Genomic DNA, 24,173 nt, shown 5'->3' with positions numbered 1-24,173 from the left:
AATCACCTACATTTGTCCAAAACTAACCAAATAACAAGAAGCCAATTTTAACGCTACTTTTATTTCCCTTTTTAGAGGTTATCGGATTGATATTTTGCACCATTTTAATGTGCCCTGATAGAGCTTTATCCAAATACAAATACACAACAGCCACAGGATAGATGCCTTGGGTTGGTGTGACTTCTGAAACTTTCTAAAGTCGGAATTCCAGCTGTAAATCCTGACTGGAAACTCAGGATTTCCAACTTTTCACTTCAAATGGAAAGCAGCATAAATCCCCAGTGACCCCCCTGTTTTGGAGTCTCTTATATCTCACCTGTTTGGATACCGTTACACCTGGCTTAGCTGTGCAATGAGCCCATTATACTTGCCATTCTCACCCTCCTGAATACTGTTGCTGCTTTGGTGGAGTTTCAGCCGGTCATGCACCTCTCAGATTTGGCGCACAGGTGAGGACACAACAGTATGATCAAGCTGGTTTTTATCAGCGTAGAAGCTCAGAGGTTCACAGATTATACAGAGGGAGATGTTTCAAGATGTAAAGATAACTGGCTGCTCCAGTGTGAAGAGTGAATGAGGCAAGTTGTATCAAGTGCTTTGAGTGTTCAGGCACTGTATAAGAACCAGTCCATTCACCATTAATCACATGCATATATGCTATTTGGTGCTCAACTGAACTGTCAGAAGTACAAATATATACGACTGTGGATTTGAATAAAATATTTAGATATGCAATATAGATGTTGGTACTTGCAGTGTTTATGCAAAGTTTCACCACGATTGGTTAACTCGTCTAGACTGATACAGAACACACACACACACACACACACACACACACACACACACACTCTACTATCATTATAGTATGAACAGCACTGAGCTGCTGGCATTTGGATGATTAACTGTTCATTAACAAATATCTAAACAGGTGTGCCTAATAAAATGGTTGCTGCATGCAAATCTCACCCTTTATTTAGTGACAAATGATAATCGTGACAACAGATTTCAAATCACAGGATTTCATACAATAACGAGAAATGACAACTTTTTTTTCCTCACATTACTGTATTTTATTTTGAAGGAAGACTGCTGTCGTCTGTAACTGCACTGATAATACCGTGTCCTCTCATGTACATGTCCAAAAAACATGATACAACAGTAGAGACAGGTGGTTTATGTGCTCTGGAACAAAGAAAAAAAATAAATAAATCCAAACTACAACAAGCACACAGGAGGTGCAAGAAATCTAGAGTGCATTTGCTTGTACAAATCAAACTGCAAAATTTCAGCTGAACGCACGCACAGTCACACCAGCTGTCCAAGCGGACGCACGGAGGATCATTCAAAATAAGTTAGGATACAGCCACCCTGAGAATGTCTTTCTGCTGTGACCCTCTCCCATTGTTACCAGGGTTTTAATCGAGGTCAACTTTGTCTTTTAGTTGCACATAAATAGTGAGACGCTCCTTTAAACCTTTGCAAAGCAGTTTTGAAAGCCCGCATCATGTGTCACAATAATAATGACAAACCACTTTAGACAGCTTATGGGTGCTGACATTAAAAAGGACTCACTGAGACTGAAATGCGTGAAGTATTACTCACTCTCACACACACACACAAAAAAGAATGTGGAAGCGCACTAACACGTCTGGTATCGGATGAGTACACGTTGTAAAGTGCATTTCTGTCTGTGTTGTACAGTGGAAGCAGAAAAATGTAGGAGCAAAAATATCTTAGAAAGTTTTTGCAAGCATTGGCAAAAATATTAGAATGACCTGCACCAGGAAAAGGCTGATTTGAGCTCCATTAGCTTCTACAAACAGGTTCAAGCCTTCGGTTTTTCATATCATTTCTAAACCATGTAAATATCCTGTACTTGCTACTTTTTAAATGTTACATATCTGTAGCTCTTCCCTATTTTTTGACACAAGGATACAGTTTTGCAAAATTTAGACATGGTCATAGTTCCAAATAGCACACACAAAAAAAGCAAGCTTCTAGAAAGTGGCCAAACAGAAGAAAGTGGAGTTTTAGGGAGGGGAGGCCCTTAAAGAGACTGGTCATTACTGAAACATGTGCAGTAAAGCTCCAGCAATTTAACTACTTTCTGGATTTTATGATTAGATTTTATTTATTTAGTTTTTTTTTTTTTTTAAATAAATGGCACCGACCACAGCAGAAACACGCAAATTCAGATTTCAGGGTGGAGTTCTCCTGTCAGCATTTTGGTTAAGCACGCATATAACTTACATACAGCACAAGTCCAGTATTTCTAGTCAGCCAGTGTAAAAAAGGCACATTATCACTGCATAACAGAACAAAACCAGTGAAGGAGGAACAGGGTCAGAGGTCGTACATCACTTCCCAAATGCCGGACATTTCCAAGACAACAGGAAGTCAGGTGGAATCAAACCAGCAGTCACTGAGACGACGTCTGGAGTTTTATCAACCTAGACTGAAATCAATTATAGAATTATTTAATTCAGACTAATCACTGGTTAAATTGGATACACTAATATCAAGATGAATTATTTCTATATGCAGACAGCAGTCAGAGGTAAACTGCAGTTAAACACCTGACAAATGTAATTTTTGAGCTACTTCTCTGCACGTTACAGCTTTGTTACAGGGCTTCCAAACTGAAGCCAGTTCTCATCACGCCCCAAAGGATGGGATACGTTTAAGAATAAAGACATTTTCTGACGTTGGCTCAGGTTAGAGAGTGATGGGATTGACCCAGACTCAGCAACCTATACTGATAAAGAAGATTTAAAGTATTCAACTAGTACTGATCTACTGGCTCGCAAGAGAAACCATAGCAGCAACTAAAAACTCCAAGTTGGTGATGGCCAATAGAAAAATGGGAGTAAGCAGCATTAATATGATGATTTTAGTCTTCATTTCAGGATTGTTACACCCATTGAAACTAAATCTGTTCTCCCTTATAGCTTCAAGCTGTACGAGCCTTTAAAACCTTTAACAGATGTGAGGATCTCTCATGTTGTTCACTTAGTTTTTCTTTTTAAATCGCTTGTTTTTCCTTCTTACTAACCCTAACCCTCATCTTTAAAGAGATTAGGTTTAGCTTCAGTTTCAGGTGTGCAGATGCAGATAATGCCATTTTTTCCACTTTTCCAGATATTTTTAAGCTGGTGGCTGTTTCTCAATTTGTGAAACCAGTACTGCTACTATAAAAACCAGTAACATCTGTTCCCCCCTTTGTTTTTCCTCACGGAGGGTGCATGAGCGTCCTCACTGATATAGTTTCACAATTTTATGGTAACTTCTTCCTCGTTAAGCTACAATTTTACGTCACATTTCTGACTGGTCTCTTTATTACATTCATTTTATTTTATTTGAAAAAAAATAAATATATGCAGCTACCATTTCATCTCCTGGTCAAGTCACTGGGCCAATCGCTCTCAGAATAAATAACTGCACACAACCCCTAACTCACAGGCTGGACTTTTACCGATGCGAACAGCTCAGTTTGATTATCACTCATCGCTTTTTGACTTGTTTTGGTTTCCATTTTTCCCTCAGCAGGAAAATAGAAGCAACATATTTTTCTAGCTTGCTTATGACACTCACAGGGTCAGTGGGTGACTCTAGTTTCCCAGCTTCACCGGGGTTCATTTATGAAATTAGAGTAGATGAAGGATCATCACAATAATTCATTTAGTTTTGTTTAATTTAAATATAAACCTCTTTTTCTCTCTTAAGCCCACTAGTACCCTCCTATCAGGCAGGATCTAACCTCCAATCAAATTGCAGGAGTTACAGCAGGATGGGCGGGGCTACCATCTGGGGGAGACAATGACGTGAAGCAGCAGGTGAGATGAAGGGCGAAGGAAATGGCCAGACAGCCCAGAACCCTTTGGGTGCGTGCTGTGTCATCACGGCCGACTGTTAGTCATTTAGCACCAGCAAGGAAGCAAGAAAACGGGGTCTCTGATGGAAGTTTGCAGGGGCAAAGCAAATGGAATGTGAGTAAGGGGAAATGCAGTTTTTAGTGCAATTCTTTCCTGTCATGTGATGTCCCAGTTCTCTAATCTACACAAGCTTTGACCAAATGGTATCTGCTGAAGGTTTAACCTGTCTGGTGAAATAAAATGATGATAATAAGTAGCACAAAGAGGTTTTGAAAGGCAGATATTAGTCCCATCTAAAGACCAAAACCAAAAGTAACTGTGTGCGTGAGAATACATTTGCAGAAACCATTTGGTCCTTTCTTGGTGGCATTTCCTGGTTAACTGACACTCTTGTTGGAGAGGCGGTGTGCGCTTGTGCGTTTGAATGAAGCTTTTTAGAAGAAGGCCTCGAGCTCCTCCACAGGTAGCCCTGCTGCATCAGAATGTGTGTCTTGAGTTTCTATGAGAGCTTCTGGTTGGCGAAGAAGGCTTTCGCCTCTCCGCAGGTGGGGTTGGTGCACAGCGGGCAGCGCAGGGTCAGTTGACGGGAACACGGCTCGTTGGACTTCAGGTGGGACTGGACCAGGTCTGCCAGGGCCTGAACGAGACAAAGGAATACCAGCATTCAGACAAGTACATTCAAACTCTGCCTCACAGATTAGGGCTCAATATAACCAGTAAACAGATGGCTGAGTCAGCATTTTCATTTTAAAGGCTAAAAGAAAGTAGGCCATCGTAAGTGTAACTTCTGCATTGGGCACATATCTGCAAACCTTTCTGAAACCCTACGCTTTAAAAGGCATAAAGAACACAGCACCGAAGCAATGGTGGTGGTTACTATAATCAGAAGTGAAACCTTTGTGGGTAAAAAGCCAATAAGAATCCTTTTCACTGTGTTTGTTTTAAACACAGGATTGTACCGCATACATCTTTAATGTCTTAGAAAGACATTAAATACAAAATAAATACACAAACAAGAACTTTGAGCGTTGTCTTTAATCCACACAGGCTCAAATATTAAATCTTAACTTAAATCTTTTAATGTGGTGCTGTAGGTTCTGCAATATTTCAACTTGATAAGGTCAAGGCATATTACCTTCCCGTTAATAGGCCTGGAATAAAGGAGGAGGACTACCTCCAAAATGGTCAAATCAGTAAGACAGTAGAACTTTGGACACAAGTGGTTGGTCCAATAAGACAATGATCAAAAACATGTATCAAAACTAGTTTTAAAATAGCGGGCAAACATTAAGCCTTTGGAATAGCCTTTCCGAATCCCCGACCTCAACCGTATTAAAAAAAAAAAAAAAAAAAAATTGTGGATTATGCTTAAAGCCAGATCAGTGCCAGGAGACCAAGTTAAATAAGCTACCAATTCTGCCAAGACAAATGGTATCCATCAACAAGCCTCTGGCAGGAGTCTGGCTGGATATTTGACCAAAAGCACCTGGCAGAGCTGCTACCTGCATACATAATGTGTGTTTGAAATTGAGGGGGAAAAAAAAACAAAACAATAAATGAATGAAGTTGTGTACCAACTTGTAGTGTTTTGTTGTGGTTTTGTTTTTAAATAGTAATTAAAGATGTAGGCTGTACAATTATTCCACTCTGGAAAAAGAACAGCTCAAAGATCTCATTAAAAGCACAGAATTACCACGACATTCATGCCCACGATGAGTGGAAACGTCTGACCACATCTGTGAGCAAATGAACATTTACCCAACAAGGTTACAAACACAGTGAACATGAATTACAACTTCAGCTAATGCACTAGGCTGGAGCGAGTGCACCTATTGGTGGGCGTTACAATAGTCACATGATAGTTAATTCGACTGCTGAAGTGCAAATTTTGTCTTAAAACCCCCTTATACCAAACATACAGGATGACGGGAGCGCTCCAAAACCTGAACTGTTGTAATTTTAGTCTTACAGTCGACATTTTTTCCAACTCTGAAATTGCTTTAACCTCCTAAGACCCGAACTCTTCCACGGCATGCATTTTTAATTTCTCTTTGATATTTGGGCTGATTGGGGCCCGATGAATGTAAAAAACAAAGAATTACCAGATTTTTTTTTTTTACCTTATTTTTGTTTTTATGAAAAATCAGAGCCACGTATGAGGATATTCGTTTAAAATTTTGATAGAACAGTAGCAGTATAATGTCCTCGTAAATGGATATCAGGCCCTTGAAGAGCAAAATTGAGTATTTTGGTCTAAATAACCCAAAATGTGATGTCCACATATGTGGACGCCAGGTCCTAGGAGGTTAAAAAGTTGTTAGGTGTAGTAATTTTGAGGGGAACTTATTTTTAAAAAAAAATAAAAAAAATATGAAGCTTCAACATCAACCAGAGTGTGCAGTGAAAATCCTGATGAATGCATTTTTCTTTATTTTCTAGCTGCTGCTACTTGCAGACGGCAGCAGCTCACTGAGAAACTAAAAACCACACCAAGGAAACCATCCTTCAGTAACTACCAACTAATCATCCTCTGGATATTGATTCTCACACACACTCACACACTCACGGCGAGGGGTCTCTGAGCACGGCGGGCCTGACCAGCCAGCCAGCCGGGCGGTTCAGTTCTACTGTAGTCAGCTCTAAAGGTTCCCATTGATCTGGCCCTTTCCTTTAATAAACCCTGTGCACACGCACACACACAAACACACACGATACAGCTGGAGGAGTTGCCTGTTGTGAGAAAGGTTTCAGGGTTGAGGATGAAGGGAAAGAGGGAGGGGAGAGAGGAAAGGAAGGAGGGATGGAAGGAAAAATGGTGACAATGGAGAAGGAAAGCGGTAAAGGATAGACCAGGGGTCAGCAACCTTTAAGACCCAAAGAGCCATTTGGACCCGGTTTCCACGCAAAAGAAAACACTGGGAGCCGCAAATACTTTTTGACATCTAAAATGAAGATAAGACTGTATATATTGTTTTTTTATCTTTATGCTTTGTGTGAACAACTAAGGTGTGCTGCTTATGAAATCCATGAAGTGCTACAGAGCAAATTACATTTTATTTATGTAATTAACCTTGAACTCTTAAAGAAATATAACAAAAGGAAAGACACCCAGCTGAACTGTAGCAAACAAAAACCCTTATATCGCCTTTGGGCTGTTGGAACCTTGACCTGACTTTTAAAAAAAATAATTGGAAAAAAGCTCTATGCTGCTGAAAAATGAAAAATAGATATTTGCAAAATTCTGCCTAAATATGTATTTTACCTGGTTAATGTGTTTGGCGGGGCGTGGTCTGCAGCACCGCTGCAGGGGAGGCGACGCACCTGAGCGGTACCCGCAATCACACCTCGCTGCCTTAACGTCTGCGCTCTCTGTGCTGTTGTGTTGTTGGTGGCGTATGTCGGGCTGTGAGCTGAAAAGCTACAGCCGGCTGTATGTGTACAGCAACTGTGTGTGAAAAGTGGTCAATAAAGAGATGCTGAAAAGCATGCTCATGGAAACATCGTCGGGTCTGCCGTGATTTGTTTACAATGAGACTTCTGCTCCCGAACCTCTGCGCACAGCGTCTGCAAATCGGGGATATACGAAGTCACTTTCATCTTTACGCAGGACTGTAAGCTGTCATCTGTGAGGCGTGAACGGTGTTTGTCTTTAACATAGTTCACGGTGGAGAACAGCTGCTGACATAATGTGGATCCGAAGATCCATAATTGGCCTACCTGGAGTTGAAAGTCTCGATAAATGCACGGCGTTTCGGCGGGAATACCGGCTTCCGCGAGTGTGACGCTTATTTTGAGCGATGAAAAAAAATAATAGAATATAATTTTATTTTTATATTTCAATATCACAATAATCTTCCAATTTAGAACTACGAGTTAAAAAGAACTAACATAAATAAAATACACTTCAGCTAAATACTTCTAATTTATTTTCCCAAACCACGCGGAGCCGCAGTATAAGGACTAAAGAGCCACATGCGGCTCCGGAGCCACAGGTTGCCGACCCCGGGATAGAACGAAGGACACAAGGAGGTATTCACTCATTCATTCACCATCTCATGACTGCAGCTACTTCACAGGACCATCTTTTCTTTTGACCCCCTTACAGATTTCAAACCTAAATATGGTTTTATGGGTCTTGCCTGCAAAGTCAAACGAAACAGCCACTTGTTTTATGTAAATGTATGAAATTTGGCTCACATGTGTGTCATCCCAAAAGGTATAAAAACACCTATTAGAGCCCTACCCTGAACACAACAGGAAGGTCGCCATTTTTAATTTACAATGCAACTTTGGCCCAGTTTTAGCCATTTCCAGGCAGTGTACTTTCATGAATTCTTCTTTGCGTTTTTGCTAAAGAGCATTTTCTTGGTGCCAGGGCAAATTTCAATGATTCGTCATGAAACAGTAAAACACAAAAAGTTGCTGCAGCTCAAAACCTGCATCACCCAATCTGCCCCAAAATTCACGTGATAAAAGTCCTGACTTGGAATACATGTACATAATAATCTTTACTTAGAGCGCCACCTAGTGGGAATGGAAAATGACAAGTTTCATCATTTCATGCGGTTCGCCTAGGATCCACCTCATTAAGATGAGAATATTCAGATTCAGAAGTTTTACTGTGAAATCTAACTTTTTATATATGTTATGTGGTAAGAAGCTCTATGGCACCACCAAAAAGATTTCACCTACGACAGGAAAGAAATGTCATATGACATGAACATGCCCCACGGGAACGTTGCAGCATACCTCAACTTTGCTCGTTTCTTCTTCTATTGTACATATACTGTTGTCATTTACTTTACTCGTCCTTTCTGCTGGCATTAGTAGAGAAAAGGTTTGATGACAGAGCTGTAAGTTTGCAAGTTTGAAAAGAAATCTGAATATTTTAGAGTCTGCCAACATGAGTGAAAATTTATCTACCAACTGAAAACTCACACTTATTCTTCTGTATATGGGGTTGAACATTTTTCCACATTTATTTTCACCCTTTAATAATTACCTGTTGTATAAGTCAGTCTTCATATTGTTTTACGAAATATATGTGTGACCTCAGTGAAGAGTTTCTTGATGGGTTTATTGTCCAAGTTGCTCATTTTAACTGTTATTTGATTGATGATGATCACTTTGGCAGTTATGGTCATATTTAAAGTAAAAAGGACTGTATAAAGGGCAGTCTGTGGTTAACAATTCCTCCGTTTCTGAGATATATGCAACACTTGCATATGACATTAGAGCCAAAATGCTCAACGCAAGGGATCAAAACATGACTTTAAAAACCAGCGTGGCACTTTATGTTAGCCATCTGCATTTCTTTTAAAGAAAATCTTTGTTCTGCAGACATGGGTCAGGTTAGTGTGTGACAGGTACCTTCATAAAGAGAGGGTTCCCATTCAGTGACTCAGCCCTCCTGATGTTCTCCACCCCACACTGGAAAGAAAAATAACAACACATCACAAATGTTCATAACATCTTAGAAAACTGAAAAATTAGGGGACAAACCCTTTCCCTCATTCCTTTGCTCCTGCCTGAGTTTCTGTTCTGAACGTGGAGTCGAGCCCACCAAAGAGTCTTTTGATTGTGGACTTAAAAGGTCAGTATTTGCTGCTTTACTCCATTTTATAGCTTTATGAAGTCATTAGTTTGGCTTTTGAGCTTTGGAAACTCAATAGACCCAAAGAGAAAATGCAGTCACTGCCACAGCTCATCTGCGATTCACAACCACAACACATCAGTTACAATCACCATCATGATATTCTCCAGCCCACTGGGAAAAACTGGAACTGCACACATCTACCAACAATTTAGACGCACACAGAAAAAAGGTAGTAAACGCTCAGTTAATGTGACCGTCCAGTTTTGGAGTAAATAAATCCAAACATGAGGAATTTAATACATCAGGTGTGTAGAGGTGTTATACGTTTTTGTTGGGGTAAGTTTTTTTTAGCATTCCAGACCTCAAAACTGAGGACTGGAAGACAGATGTGTTTCTTCAGGTTCAAGTTTAGAAACGATTTCGATGGTTCTTCATGGGTATAAGCATGTTTATCTTTATGGCACCAGTCACACTGATTGGTGGTCATTTTACTGGTGCCTTCAGACAGACAGAGGGCACTGGGCTGCTGGAAACAAACCACCCACACACCCACACAAGCTAACCAAAACAACCAGTACAAAGATCGTAGCCCTAATTATAGATCACAAATGCATAAATACGTTTCCCCTATTTAATGAATCTTTCTAAGGACTTTAGAGACAGAGCAGGTCTGGGTAATTTCTGATTGACTTTCTGCTTGCTTCAGTTTATATCTTCAAAGGCTGCTGCAGATTTATTCTGCTGTTTTAGATCAGCATTTATGTACCGGTTAATTTTTACATAAAACTGAGGAAATGTATATAAACACTGGTTTCCCCCCCACCCCCCTCACCTCCTCTCCCAGCACTTGTCTGTACTCGATGTCCAGCTCGTGTAAGGTCTCTATGTGGTCCGAAGTGAAGGCGATGGGCACCAGCAGCAGGTTCTTCTTCCCTCGCTCACACAGACCTTTGATCACCTCGTCTGTCTGGGGACCGAGCCACGGCATGGGCCCCACCTGAGAGACCACACACAGGACATGGCTGACTTAAGTTCTATAGATGGATGACGTGCCCAAGGTCATTTTAGGTGTTCCTGGTTCAGTGAGGACGTAAACAACCCTGTGACCTTTCTTGAAATCCCATTAAATATTTAAAAAAAAAATTAATAAATAAAACTGATGCTACGGTCTTCTTGCAGGAAGGCCATCTCTGGTACCCTGTGTTACTGTATGTACCACATACTGTGCATTTTCGCACATGTTGGGTTATTCATTCTGCCCTACAGGTAGCCGGTGACAGCTCAAAGTCCTGTTCCACTGTGAAATTTTCATCATTTGTGAATTATGTAAGCTGCCAGCCCCTGTGACCTGAGCACTGAGGAGCTTTGAGGGCTTCTACTCTGAAATAGCAAAAGTATTAGTCAGACAAGTGGCTCCATCTTGTGGCAACACAAAACACAAAAGCAGGCCGGCCAGGTCTAAATAATATTAATAGTTTAGCAGCATGTAAGTATAATAAGAAGGTAAAGCTGGATTGGAAGAGTCTGTCTGCAGAACTAAAGAAAAACTGAACACATTGCCAGAAATGTGAGCACTGCCCAAATCTATTACCTACGTTGACCAGACGGGGTCCTGCTCATGCAGGAAGCAAAGCATTTTGTCACCGACGGTCGCTAGGGGACAGTCTAGGCTCCGGTTGCCTAGGTGACATTGAGTATTTCCCATAGAAAATCCCAAGTTAAACTTTAGGCGAATGGAGCGACTACCTATGAGAGCAAAGGATGCTCTTGTCTCTTACCCTAGGTAACTGGAGTCTGGAACGTCCTTTAGCAACCACCAGGCAGCTGCAAAGTTAAGAGTGATGAGCAAATTGTTTCTTGTGTTGATGCCCCCTTACTTAGAACCTGCCCACTCTGACTCACTAATGGTCACTTAATCCATCATTACTCAGTCGCTGAATGTCACAGACTTTCTTTGGCCTGTGGTCACCATGTTGCTGTGTGCGTTTTGTCTTTTTAAAGTCAGGCTCAGGGTGAAATAATGCCAAAAAAATAAATAAAAACAAACAAAAAAAAGCATTTTGACAATGAAAGTTGTGTGAAAAACCTTCTCAATATGGTTTAAATTTACTAAGCATTACAAACTGATGTGTGATCAGTGTTGAGTATGCAGTGTTGCCTGATTATTACAGCACACTGTCACCACTAGGTGGTGGTGCTGGTTTATTCAATTACATAGCGAGTGATGTTTACTCACCCTGGACTGCCACACCAGTCTGTAGGGGTTACAATGACCCAGTCTCTCCATGACCCTCTGAACTGTGGCTCCCACTTCCTGAGGATACGGGTCACCTCTGTTTACAACCTGCAGCACAGGGCACACAACAGCACGGCGCTCAGCAACATTAACACATTAAGAGGTTCCTGAATAATGTGCTGGAAGAAAGTACTTCAGCTGGACAAAAACCTTCTGTTGCCTAATGGCATGGTTCAAAGAAAGCTAACAAGGCATGAGGAAATCAGATCTCTCATCTGAGAAGCTTGGCCTATCCCAGATCACAGAGTTTGGGACGTTCCTGGATTTAAAGTGCGAGTAGTTGCACTGAACTGCTGGTGACATGTTGGATATAGACGCCAAAGATGGGCTGTCAAACTAACCAATTAAGAGAATGACAGCAGAAGCCTTTCTCACTGAATTTTGCAGCAGAAAACAGTTTTATAGGCTTCCTAACAGCAAAGACAAACTAAATTTGCATTGATTTCTGTTGAGATATTTCAGGCTTTTCATCTGTTTTGATGAACCGTCAGATAACAAATCGGAATAGTTTTTAAAGTGTACTTCTTTACACGAAAAGAAAATGAAGATTAAGTGGGTTTTGTTTTCTACCGATAAATATACGTGCAATAGGTCGGCAGCCTTATGAAATTTCCCCCTTGTGGGACTAATAAAGGTATATCAATATACGATAGTTCTACTCCATTGTGAAAGGAAATGCCTATACTTAGAAATTTCAGTAAATTTTAGTAGTAATTTGTGGAAAACACATCAGTCTCTATAAGAGTGGCACCATCTGATCAGTGTCATCAGTAATAAGGACCAGACTCCACGCTGGCTTCATTCGTTCCTTTCCAAAGGTGAGTCAGTCCCCAGAAACTGCGACAGCAAATGCCAAACTTTACAGTATGGTGACAAAAACCTGTTCTCATTTTTATAATCCACCCATTTCAAATGTGTTAAAGTTTAAAATATGGGGTGACGAGTGTGATACAGACAGCTTAACTGCTGCAAGCTGGAGTCACTTGAATTATCTGAGAAATATAATGAGTGTTATGCTGTAGAGAGCTTAGAGAAGTCTGTGGTCCAGTTCTGGTGAATGAAACTTGAGTATTTTATTAGTGTGTTACTTTGAATTAAGGCTAAGAGCAGAACTGGTAGTACTTGTCAGTAGTATGAGCAGTAATAGTTTTTCATACTTACAGCCATGGGGAGCGAGTGCGCCGAGAACAGAATGACAACATCATCTCTCTTATCTTCTGGAAACTTCAGCAGTTCATTTCTGATATGTTCTGCAAAACACTGGACACACACACGGTTTATTATAAACACAGCTAGTGAAATTTACCTCAGCTGATAAAACACAGTCAGGACTAACACCCGCCACAATCACCCGTAGAACTGCTTTGAAATTCATATGAGCTGTTCGCACTACAGTAAAAAAAAAAAAACATCACTTATGCGGATACCCCTTTGGCGCCAGCTGCAAGGCCGGAGCTGAACAAAACACCCTGATAACGACTGTGTTTAGTCTGTTCCTTCCCATTCCATGCAAGGCCACCTGGGTTGGCTGGAAGACTGTTTACTTAGCCTGGCAGGGCGAAGGACACTGTCTCAGCTGAACTCTGGACATGCACACACATACATATACTGATACTGATAAGCACTCACCGACGCATCACCCTCCCTACCCCGGATCCAACGCCACCTCCAACGCTTACCTCCCCTCTGATGTGGACATCGGGTCAGTTGGAGGTGCAGTCGAAAGATTGCAGCGGTCCCAGATCAGATGTACACACTGGAACTCTTTCCCATGTTGCTTGTCTGTGTTTATTGTGCTATGGTGTGTTGATATCTGTGCATTCCTGTATTATCCTTTTGTGTTACACATTTCGATGTTTCTTTCCTCACTACCTAGCCTGACCTGTCTCCCCAATGTGATGTTTGTGTATTGTATGTACGGTCGTTTTAAAAACAAAAAGATCAAAACAAAAAACCACCCCTGGGCATGCAGACTGCTTCTACAAACATCTGTGAAAGAATGGGTTGCTCTCAGGAGCTCGGTGAATTTCTTCCTGCAGACAGTCCTGAACACCTCCGGGATGAATTAGAGCAGAGACTGCAAGCTGGCGTTCTCACCCAGCATCAATGTCTGACCTCACATATGCACATGTGGAAGAATGGTCAAAAACTTTCATGAACACTCCCAAACCTTATGGAAAGCTTTCCCAGGAGAGCTGAAGCGTTTACAAAGGGTGGGTCAAAAATCATATTAAGCCCTATGGATTAAGAATGGGATGTTACTCAAGTTCATATGGATGTGAAGGCAGACGAGTGAATACTTTTGGCAATATCGTGTACATCAGTACTAGTTTGGTGTTACTTTGCATGTGTATACACACGTTTAGACATCTTTGTGAGGACAGAAATTGGCCTCCGCTATACCAAATGCCCGTCCCCATGAGTTTGAAGTGTTTGTAGTGTCAGGGTTAGAATCAGCCTAACCATAACCTAAGGGTAAGCGGCCAAGGAAAGCATTATGCCAATTAGATGTCCTCACTAAGATATGAAAGTGAGTGCGTGTGTGTCTCTAACCTCCACCAACAGAGGGTGTGTGGGCCAACGGTCGATGACACTCCAGCGCATTTTCGGCCTGTCAGCTCTGTTGCTGTAGTAACGGTAGATGGCGTTCAGACTGCTGCCTGTGAGCAACAGAAGAAAACACATTGTAAAAATACTTCTTTACACAGGAATAAAATCTCTCTGCTGCTGCCAATCACTAATCAATAAAGTTCCTCAAATGCATATTTTGTAACCCAAAAACAGACTGTGGGCACCGATTCATGGACGGATTGTGGGTTTGAAGAGTGTGCCTGCCTCACGTGTGAGCTGGGCGTTCTTGGAACAGTCTAAGAACATGCTGAGTGTGATTTAGTCTGGAGTGAACAGAGTGTATTTATCAGGAGCTCGCAGAGCAGACAGCACCCTGGGTGTGGCGGCATTAACGGACACAAACGTCTGAGTAATCTTCTGATTGTTCCTTTTACATGTGCTCTACATTTAACAGACTTCATTTCCTGCTTGTGTCACCTGTGGTGGAGCAGCTGTACTGAGGATACTGCGTGAAGGCCACAGCTCTCTCCACTCCGTCTTTCTCCATCTCCTCAATGGCTTCCTCCGTCAGCGGGTGAACGTACCGGAAGCCGATGTAGAACTTGTGAGGAGCTGGAGAGAGAAGAAACAGCCAATAACCAGACAGAGAAACTCACTGGCAACATTACAGTTTGAATATACAGGATATGCGGTTTAATTTAAATCTTCAAATAAAAATAATATTTCAGGAGCTTAAAGGGAGGTTTTTATGAAGATTATCGTGCTTTTAGACGAAATTCTAACAGATCTGTTCAGTTTTCAGATTGCTGCTGTGTTATCAGTGAGGTGTGCTGCAGGCGTGTGAGGAGACACTCCTTCGCTGTCTTACTATCTCCATTTCACACACACACTTTGCCAACAACAGCCGAGCAAACCATAGTCTCAACAAAAGCACACAAACTGCCTCCAAAAATGACTTTAACTCCATGTAAGCTGGCAGATTTGAGGAGGAGCGGAGGCCTCTGTGAGGCGTCCTCACCCGTCTCAGGGCTCATCTCGTCCAGCAGCTTCACCATGCCCTCCCCCTGCATGGACGTCCAGTGTTTGATAGGAGAGCCTCCCCCGATCTTGCTGTACTGCTCCTGGATCTTCGGTGTGCGCCGCTTGGCGATGAATGGGCCGAGTTTACTGCAGAGCGGGAGGTAGATCGCACAGCTGCAGTTACACAACTCGCACTTAATGCATCACAGATTTAATACAGTGAATTATTGTGCAGCAATGAAGAAGAAGAAAAGCAAATGATGACCTGTAACCGCACTGTAACGTGTGATTTCTGGAGCTTTAAAGGGTCAAGGTTCATTATTAACATTTTTAGTAAGATGTGCAGTTTCCATGGACACGGAGGTGAGATTCATGTCCACAAGCGTCACCAAACACCAGAAAATAAATCTAGTTTAGAGTTTCCAGCACGGACTTTTCTGCAGCAAGAAGCACTAACGTTCGTACCGTTTTGTGTCATTCCTGTGTTATTGTGTGTTTTAATCCCTTATTCATCCTCACCCTGTTTGTTTCCCACCCCAGGGAAACCTGTCAGACAACTCTGCTCAAAATGGCCAGAAGCAGAAAAGGTAAAGTGACCACAAAATACCCAATGATGGCAGGAATTTATTATTTTAACATTTCTATTGTCAGGTCTATTTGGATTCATCCTGTTACACCATGAAATGCTCTTGTAGTCCAAAGAGCAGATGCTGGATGGATGAACAAACAGACCTTACTGAGCACTGGTGCAGGGTTACAAGGTGTTTGTGCTGTCAAATTTGAGCATTTTAAGAGGCCAAACAAAACAGAAACACAAAACAGTCTAAAATTATACAAAATATGCACAACATGACCCCATATAGCAGGTCAGTATTACTCTGTCCAGTTTCAGAGGATGGTTTGTCTCAGTGCTGGATAACACAGTGACGGGCACTCGTGTCAGTTTTCTTACACAGAGCAGAGATTCCAATCATGAAAAGAGAGATTCTTCACACAAAGAGCTTCACTTCTGGGTGAAATAGAGGTTAAAGGGGGAGAAAAAACAAAACAAAACACTGGCAGCTCTGTGAGGTTATACTTAGACACAGCAGCCATTTGACCCCCTGCTAATGTTAGCATGCTGGAATGCTCACCATCCTAACCCGGCATGTTAGCAGCAAGCACAAAGAGGAGCAGTGGCTGATGGGAATCTCTCTGCTTTACAGTCAAACAGCTTCAAGTGTAAGAAAGGCTAATTAAAAAAAAAAAAAAACAGCCCAAGGTCAGCCGACTAACAGACAAACCCGTTTAATCATTTGTGTTTCAGTTACAGTTCGACTTTGACATTTCCTCAATGTTTTTAAACATGTTGCAAACTGCACAGAAAGTTGCAACATGTGCATTTATGTGCAGGGCAGCACGGTGGTGCAGTGGCTAACCCTGTCACCTCACAGCATGGGTCCTTCAACAGACTGGTGAGCTGTCCAGTTTGTACCCCGCATCTTATCCTGTGACAGCCCCACCCCAAGACCCTGAACTGGATGCATTAAGCGGGTCTTAATTTCTGGAAGGCCCTTTGTCACCGTGCTTCTCTGTGCAGCAGGTTTAAACTAGAGATGGACCGATCCGATATTACGTATCGGTCCGATACGGACCTAAATTACTGGATCGGATATCGGAGAGAAATAAAAAATGTAATCCGATCCGAAGTATCACAAAATCACCTCACAAAACGTGCTACTTGGCGTAACCCAGCTCGGCGCATCGGAGCAGTACGTTTCACGTGATAGAGCGGCTGTTGTCTGCGAGACCTGTCGGCGGTCTGGTGGAGCAGTTGGAGCCTCGCTACATGCTTCCTAACCGCAGCATTTCATCTCGGCGAAAACTATCCCAGAGAAGTAAAGCAAGTGTGTAAGTTCATCCCTGAATGTTTGCATAGTATTTCCACGTTAAGCTTAACAACTGATATATTGAGCCACAGCTGGACTGGCCATCGGAGTTCCATATTGAAGCGATTTGTCCCGTACTTCAGCTAGAATTAAAAAATAGACACAAAGCTGGAGTTATTCTGTCTTTGCTGCGCAGTTGCATCCACTTCTCTCATTCACTCCCCCTCCCTCTCCTGTTATTACTTCAAACATGAAACTGATCAATGATCAGCTGATCGGCTTTTCTGCCGCAAGTCCCGTCTCTCTTGTTTGTTTATCGCCCACTTTGCACTAGAAAGAGGAGACCAGCGGATAAACAACAGCAGCACGTTTAGGCTTGATAAGCTGTTGTTAGAATGCATTTCATATTACTTTCTAGTATCAGCTGATGTTTGCTGGAGCCACAGCTGTAAAAGCTGCTGGTCATGATATTAGTTTGGTTATCTGGTGAGAGGGAAACATGCAGATGAAACCAGGAGATGTCCTTACTGAATCTTCAGAGCTGAACAGGTGATGGAGAAACAGGTTTACCTTTTAGGTGACATGAATGAGTTGAAGGGAAGTTATGAACTGTTTCTGAGAGACAAATAACACCAGGATCCTTTTCTACGTAGCTGACAGCTGGTAACTGTGCAGGGGCGGGTCTAGCAAAGTTTTGTCGGGGGCCAGGTAGGGCATTAACAGGGAGAGGGGGGCACAAAGAAATATTTTTCTTTGTTATGTCATTTAAAAACTTTGAATAAATAATTATCTGAATCTTACAACAAAAGTGGTCCTCTGATTAAATGTATAGAAATCCATTGTTGTATATAGTAACTAATAAGTCTAATATACACCCTAGTAAGCTATAGTACTTTTTCCTTTGGGAAAGTACGATCTGTGCAGTCTGCAATTCTGTTGCAGAAAGATGTTGAATCTATTAAATTATTGTAGAAAAATAATTGATTTCTGTGCATTTGTTTTACACTCGCATTAAATTAAAGTTGATTACATCGATTAAGGGCGGGGGGTGGTTCCCTAATATCTTTGCTGGGAGTTGGCAACCCTATTAGTTAGGTAGGTAAGTACTCTTTAAAATACCAGAATAGGGAGGATGGTGTAGGTTTAAATTTATTAGATTGATCAGTGTTGCTGAACTATAAAATGTTTTGGGTGGAGTGTATTTTTTGCATACAGGTATAACAGAATAGCTCCAGTCTCCTGTTTTTTTAAAACTTGAGTATGAACTTATACAAAATGCAGCAAGATATTTATAAAAATCAGTTTTATTGATTACAAAATACGCTATATCGGATTCATATCGGTATCGGCAGATATCCAAATTTATGATATCGGAATCGGTATCGGACATTAAAAAGTGGTATCGTGCCATCTCTAGTATAAACCACAGAGTGAACTCAGTTCAGATCAAACTGCTGGTTTGGAATGACGTCCTTGGTGAAGTCACAAGACACATTTGCACTCAAATATCCAGACGTTCGCTATAGCGCTTCATTCTCTGGGGGTCGGGACCGCCCGAGGTCTAAATAAAGTCAATAAGTGGCTCATAAAACATTCATATTGAGGTTGGAGCAATCTTTGAAGTCAAAGTGTGTGATCTTGGGTCAGTCACGTCTGCTTTAAAAGGATCAGTGCTGCTAAAAACCACAAAGATTTTTCTTCTCAGTGGGCCGTTATGAAACACGGACACAGCACAGAGCCGTCACCCAACAAACACCCCGCCAATCCCCACTGTGTGTGCTAACATATGTGTAAACCCCAAAATAAAGCAGCTGCTTTTAATTCATCACATATTTCATGTAACCGAGTCGCCTGATTTGTAAAAACATAAATTCAATCCAAACAGAAAACATTTGGGGACTTTCATAAAAGCACGAGAGCATAACGTAATCCACTAGATCCCCACAAAGCCCTGCTGAAATAATGATGACAGAGGACTGTTTGAAGGAAGGACCTCTTCTCAGAGCTTTATATCCTGTTTACATCCTGTCCACCAGAGAGTTCACATTACGGGCTAAATGCATGGAGCGAGGGCCGGGAGACCGAGATCCCAGCTGTTAAACACCGACCACCTCAACTCGAAGGTCAGCCGTTTGCGTCACTATATTTTGTGTTCACATTTGCAAATAACTCCTTGTATTAAAGTCAGTGTGATCTCTGTGTGCGTACTTCTGTACTGGGAGTTTCATCAGGTCCGTGTCCATGAAGAGGCGTAGCAAGAAGTCGTGAACGTCTTCTAGTTTCTCGGGTCCTCCCATGTTCAGCATCAGGATCCCCGTCTTAGGCTTCCTGCAGACGGGAGAGAGTCACGATCAATAATTCACATCTAACACCGCTCAAAGATGCGACACTGTGTAGAAGCTGTGCATTAGGCCCTTTCTAGGTGGGAAAAATGATGGATGGAAGCCAGGGGGACTGGGAAGATATTTCAAGGTGGAAAGAAACTTGAATTTCTGAGATTAATCTGCACAAATTTTCATTAAAAACCAACCAAACACCACAAGTTGTTTAGTCACTCCTTTATTTACAAGGGGTCGCCACACCAGGGGGTTTTTTTTTGGGCCGGGGAGGGGGGGGGGTTACATTCATGCCAGATGTCCTTCCTGAAACAACTCCAGAGGGATTTGAGTCTCCTCCCAGGAGCTTCTGTTAGGTAAATTTAATTGTTTAAGAACAAAAGGCATAAATTATTGGAATAAAGAATGAAAAGTTGAGCCAAACAGGAACTAAACCAGACTCAGTGCTTCAGTGTCTTTACACCCCACAAAGTCAGCCTTCAGGTCATTGAGCAGTCTGTATTTAAATCTTAATGAATTGCAAAAAGATGAATAAAAACAACCAACCATGCCTGATCTAGATCTAATAAAGGGCATTTATTATTGTTTCCTCACATACAAGAAGTTCTGATGTTTATGCCCACTTCTCATTAACAAAAAGCATTTTATGCTTCAATAAATGAAAGCCCAGTTATGAAAAATGGCAGTGAAGGGTAAACATTTCCCCTAACAGTAGAAAACCTGCTTGGAGGAGACGCCAATGTATTTTTTTATGCACGAAAAACTGCATAAAAGCATTTATGCTGCAGACCAACGTGGGCAAAGCACAGCTGGAATGATCTGCCTGCTGCTTTTCCCTCCTCTGACGCTACATCACTGCAGGCTTTACAGCCGTAGCAGCTTCCGAGAAACATGTTTCACTGCTGAGGCTTTAAACACTTCAGTGAGCTTTGAACTCCAAATAATCTGCCGTCGCATTCATAAATATAGCTCAACTGTCAGCTTGAGGACAAAATTTTATAAAGAGGCGTGAGGCGGGTCCTGTGTGAGAAGATGTCGACAAACGGCTGGTAAAAACAGTCCCTATCATTTCTAATGAACCCCGGCAGGTCAGAACAGGAGAAAAGATTTCACCGAAAATTAAAGGAAATCCCCCATTATTTGTTCTTTAATCCATTACGGGATGTCATCTCTTCTCCTCACTCCTGACAGTTTTTCACCTTCTTTTAGACTCAAGATGCTGTGTGAAAAGTGTTTTTTTTTTGTTTTTGTTTTTGGGTTTTTTTGGGTTTTTTTGTTTTGTTTTGTTTTTTTTTTAGACAAGGTCAGGAATCTTTGTGTATACAGCCCTGCACACTGGTGTGGAGCGGGTTTATTACACTTTGCTTCTGAAATAAAAGGAATAAATAAATAAGAGATCAGTTCCAGCTAAAGCAGCGTCATCAGACTAACGTCAGCAGTCTTCAGACACAGATGCTCACCACAGGTTAGCGCTGTGTGATACTGAGAATTCTGGTATCGATCCAATGCCAAGTAAATACAGCACCAGGATGAAAACACTCACACGATACTTTTAACCTATAAACGCAGCTTATAAAGGGGAGAGCGTGTCATGGTTGATCAGATCATCATCAGTTTACAAATTTAGAAACATTTTAATGACCACTAAATCACTGGGATTATTCGTTTCCACAACAATTAGCTAACAACAACAAAAACACACACAAAATCGTTATGAATATAATATGTCTGAAAATTATATTTCCTATTTGAGGTAAAAACAATTTAGCACATTCAGTGGGCTTCAAACTGAATGTAGATAATAGAAAGTATGGATTTATCAGGCTAATCAATCTATTACCAATACTTGGACTGACCCGCCCACCTCTGGCACTGACTGTGTTTAGACACCTCTAGCCATTTACACCCATTTCATATATAGCGCGTGTGTGTGTGTGTGTGTGTGTGTGTGTCACATGTTTAGACATTTTGTGAGTACAGAAAATTGGCATGTTACTACAATTGTGGGGGACCCACAGTCAGATGTCCTCACTAAGACAGGAAAACGAGTGTGGTGTGTGTGACCTGTTTTCCTGCGTGTCTGGAGTCTGGGCGAAGGCGGCGGCTGCAGCAGTGGAGCGTCGTCTCAAACTCAGACTCACGCTGCTCCTGGCAACTGAAGAACAAGAAACTGTGTGATTCATCGGCACAACAATTAGATGATTTTATTAGCTGAAGAATCAGTGAGTGAGTGCAAGGGTCAGTTTGTAACAAGTGAAGAGTTCAATCATCAGCTTTAAGGTGAAGAGAAGGCAAATTTGTTGTTACACTAAACTCAAAAGTCTGTCTTCCAGAAGAATCGCAGAGGTAACACAGACAATGCTCCTCTCCAAGGAAGTACTGTGAAAGTACAGTTATAGTCTTAATAACAATCTTAGTTTCTATTTTGTTTATGGATTAAAATACTACATAATAATAATAATAATAATAATAATGATAATAATAATAATAATAAACCGTTTCATTTTGATTGAGGCTTTGTGCAGATAAATGGGCACTAATATGAGCATACAAATGCAGATAAAATTTAAGCACTCACAAAAAATTACAGCTGGATTCAAGCTGAAGATTTTTTACTTAAGATTTTCTGGTCTTAACATGTGATATAATTCCTGTTTTTATTTCATTCTCATTCTGAGCATTTTCATGGTTTATTGAAAACTAAAATATTAAACAAAAAAAAAATTATGATAGATGTGTGTGTTTAAATGAAGGCCTTGATTCATTATCATCTGTCCACATGCATGGTCTGAATCAGTTATAAATCTGTTCATAGAGTAAGTGATCTATATAAATAAAGATTTGTTTGCTTCATCTCATCATGTTTGGACTGTTGTAATTTCCTAACCCACTCTGGCCTCAAACCCCAGCTGCTGGGCAAGAGTGCACTTAATACCAGCTTCATGGCAGATAGAGAGTCTACTTTAAACTTTTTAAAAGTACCTATAAAGCCTAACGTGGTCTCAGATTAGTGAATAGGTTACAGATTTATTCATGGATTATAACTGCGTGCATTTTCTTCTTTATTATTGATCATTGACTATTTTAATAACCTGGAAAACAGTTTGAAAGTACTTCTTGAAAGCTGTCGTGGAAAAAAAAGATGTTATTATTCTAATAATAATGATAATAATTATACAGTCTAATCGATGCGTTCAGCCGGCTTCACTTTCATAACCGCTCCCTGCAGTACCGCGCCGCACCGCCAGGGGGCTCGCTGAGGTTACGCAAGTTTACAGAGCTGCAATTGTGTAACTCTGCGTCTTTCTTTCTTCTTCCCGGCGCTAAAACGCAAACTGTACGCGCACACTGACGGTAGTTTCAGGCCACCTGACTCTCACCAAATGCAGTCTAGGCACGGGATAAGTCCCTTATGTAACGCTCACGTTCGCACGGTAACCCAAAGGGACGCAGCTCTGTCACATCAAGCCTGTGGAAATGAGCCGCAGAAACTCCAACGTTTACAAAATAAGAGCACAATAATGGCAACACATTCAGGTAATTTTAGCATTTCCACTTAACGACATGGGTAATGTACACAAAACCTGCGTTCGAAGTATTACAAAAAAGACAACGGTGATGGTGAAAAAAGTCAGTAATATGACAAAATAAAGGCGGTTGTTAAAAGAAAAAGGGCATATCCGGCCAGGAAGTTGTTATGCTATCACCTGAGCTAACTTCACGTTTATAAAATGTTGATGTCAATGTCAGAAGCGTGCTGTTGAGTTTCTGGCAAATAAAAATAAAATTATTCAGTGACCGCAAGCTGAGTAAAATAAGCGCTGTGATGCTGCTTATGCCCTGAAATTAAATCCTCAGCTAACCAGCAAAACTTGGAAGTTCTCTCTTCAGGCTAACTTGGCGGCGCAGTCACACTCACATTGGATCAAACGACCGGCGCTGCCCAGGGCTGCCATCATGCTCGCTTCCTGCTTTCACTGCCGCTAAAAAAACGTCTCCGTGCCTGCTGAGATTAAGGCTGGATACTGGTACTCTCTGCTGCTGGAGCCACAGTAACTCACGACACTACCGACACCACAGCCAGATTCCTTCAGCTACCGCCGGCTGCCTGCACGGACTTCCGTCAAGTTTTATAACAGCTAATGAAAAACAACTTCCGGTTTAGAGTTTCAAAACAAAATCTAACACGAGGTAAACGTTACAAAAACTCCCATGATCTAAATTTGTCCATTTCATTAGATTTCACTTGTATTTCTTCTTAAAATATATTTAAACATTGTTAAAACTGAAATATGAATTTGTGTGCTGGGTAATTTGAAGTCAGTTTTAATGATTACACTATGAAGGATATTTATCAGGAGCTTCCGAACTGGTATTACAACATAGGACATTTATTTTTTTTCCCCCTAAAGTCTGGTTTTTATTTTTAAGCAAAATTTCAAACAAAATTTTTCAAACATCTAGTATTATTAAGATGTAAGATAAGACAACTCTTTATTGTCATTGGACAGTCATACATAGTACAATAGTACAATGAAATAGGAAAACTGTCCCAGTCTTTGGTCAATGCATTTTATTCTTTGTAAATAAATCTCCTCAGTAATATTTTTTTCC

General features: G+C 41.2%; 2 protein-coding genes across 2 annotated transcripts in view; one reads left to right on the top strand and one right to left on the bottom strand.

The window, feature by feature from the left end:
- onecut2 (one cut homeobox 2) overlaps positions 1-14,942 on the top strand; it is a 73,489-nt gene extending 58,547 nt beyond the window's left edge. The window contains exon 2 of the mRNA XM_005470495.4: positions 14,790-14,942. Within this exon, the coding sequence (XP_005470552.1) occupies positions 14,790-14,848 (59 nt within the window). The 3' untranslated portion in view covers positions 14,849-14,942. The remainder of the gene's footprint in view (positions 1-14,789) is intronic.
- On the bottom strand, positions 1,359-23,688 carry fech (ferrochelatase). Its single transcript, XM_003440191.5, has 11 exons — positions 23,479-23,688; positions 21,624-21,714; positions 19,432-19,551; positions 15,354-15,502; positions 14,813-14,947; positions 14,318-14,424; positions 12,926-13,024; positions 11,705-11,812; positions 10,301-10,465; positions 9,243-9,302; positions 1,359-4,509 (listed from the first exon to the last, which is right to left on the bottom strand). Exons 1-11 carry the CDS (start codon positions 23,516-23,518, stop codon positions 4,372-4,374), a joined length of 1,212 nt encoding a protein of 403 aa, XP_003440239.1. The 5' UTR covers positions 23,519-23,688; the 3' UTR covers positions 1,359-4,371.
- Positions 23,689-24,173: the final 485 nt, after the last annotated feature.

This window comes from Oreochromis niloticus, linkage group LG7 (genome assembly GCF_001858045.2).
Source record: "Oreochromis niloticus isolate F11D_XX linkage group LG7, O_niloticus_UMD_NMBU, whole genome shotgun sequence".
In the NCBI taxonomy this organism is placed as follows: domain Eukaryota; kingdom Metazoa; phylum Chordata; class Actinopteri; order Cichliformes; family Cichlidae; genus Oreochromis; species Oreochromis niloticus.
This window is presented reverse-complemented; position numbering and strand designations above follow the sequence as displayed.

Excerpts from the sequence above, each read along its gene's own strand:
- fech (XM_003440191.5), bottom strand. The coding sequence starts at position 23,518 with ATGATGGCAGCCCTGGGCAGCGCCGGTCGTTTGATCCAAT. Across the intron at positions 21,715-23,478 it reads CGCCGGTCGTTTGATCCAAT|TTGCCAGGAGCAGCGTGAGT; the intron begins GTGAGTGTGACT and ends CTTGTTCTTCAG. Across the intron at positions 15,503-19,431 it reads ATGAAACTCCCAGTACAGAA|TAAACTCGGCCCATTCATCG; the intron begins GTACGCACACAG and ends CCCGCTCTGCAG.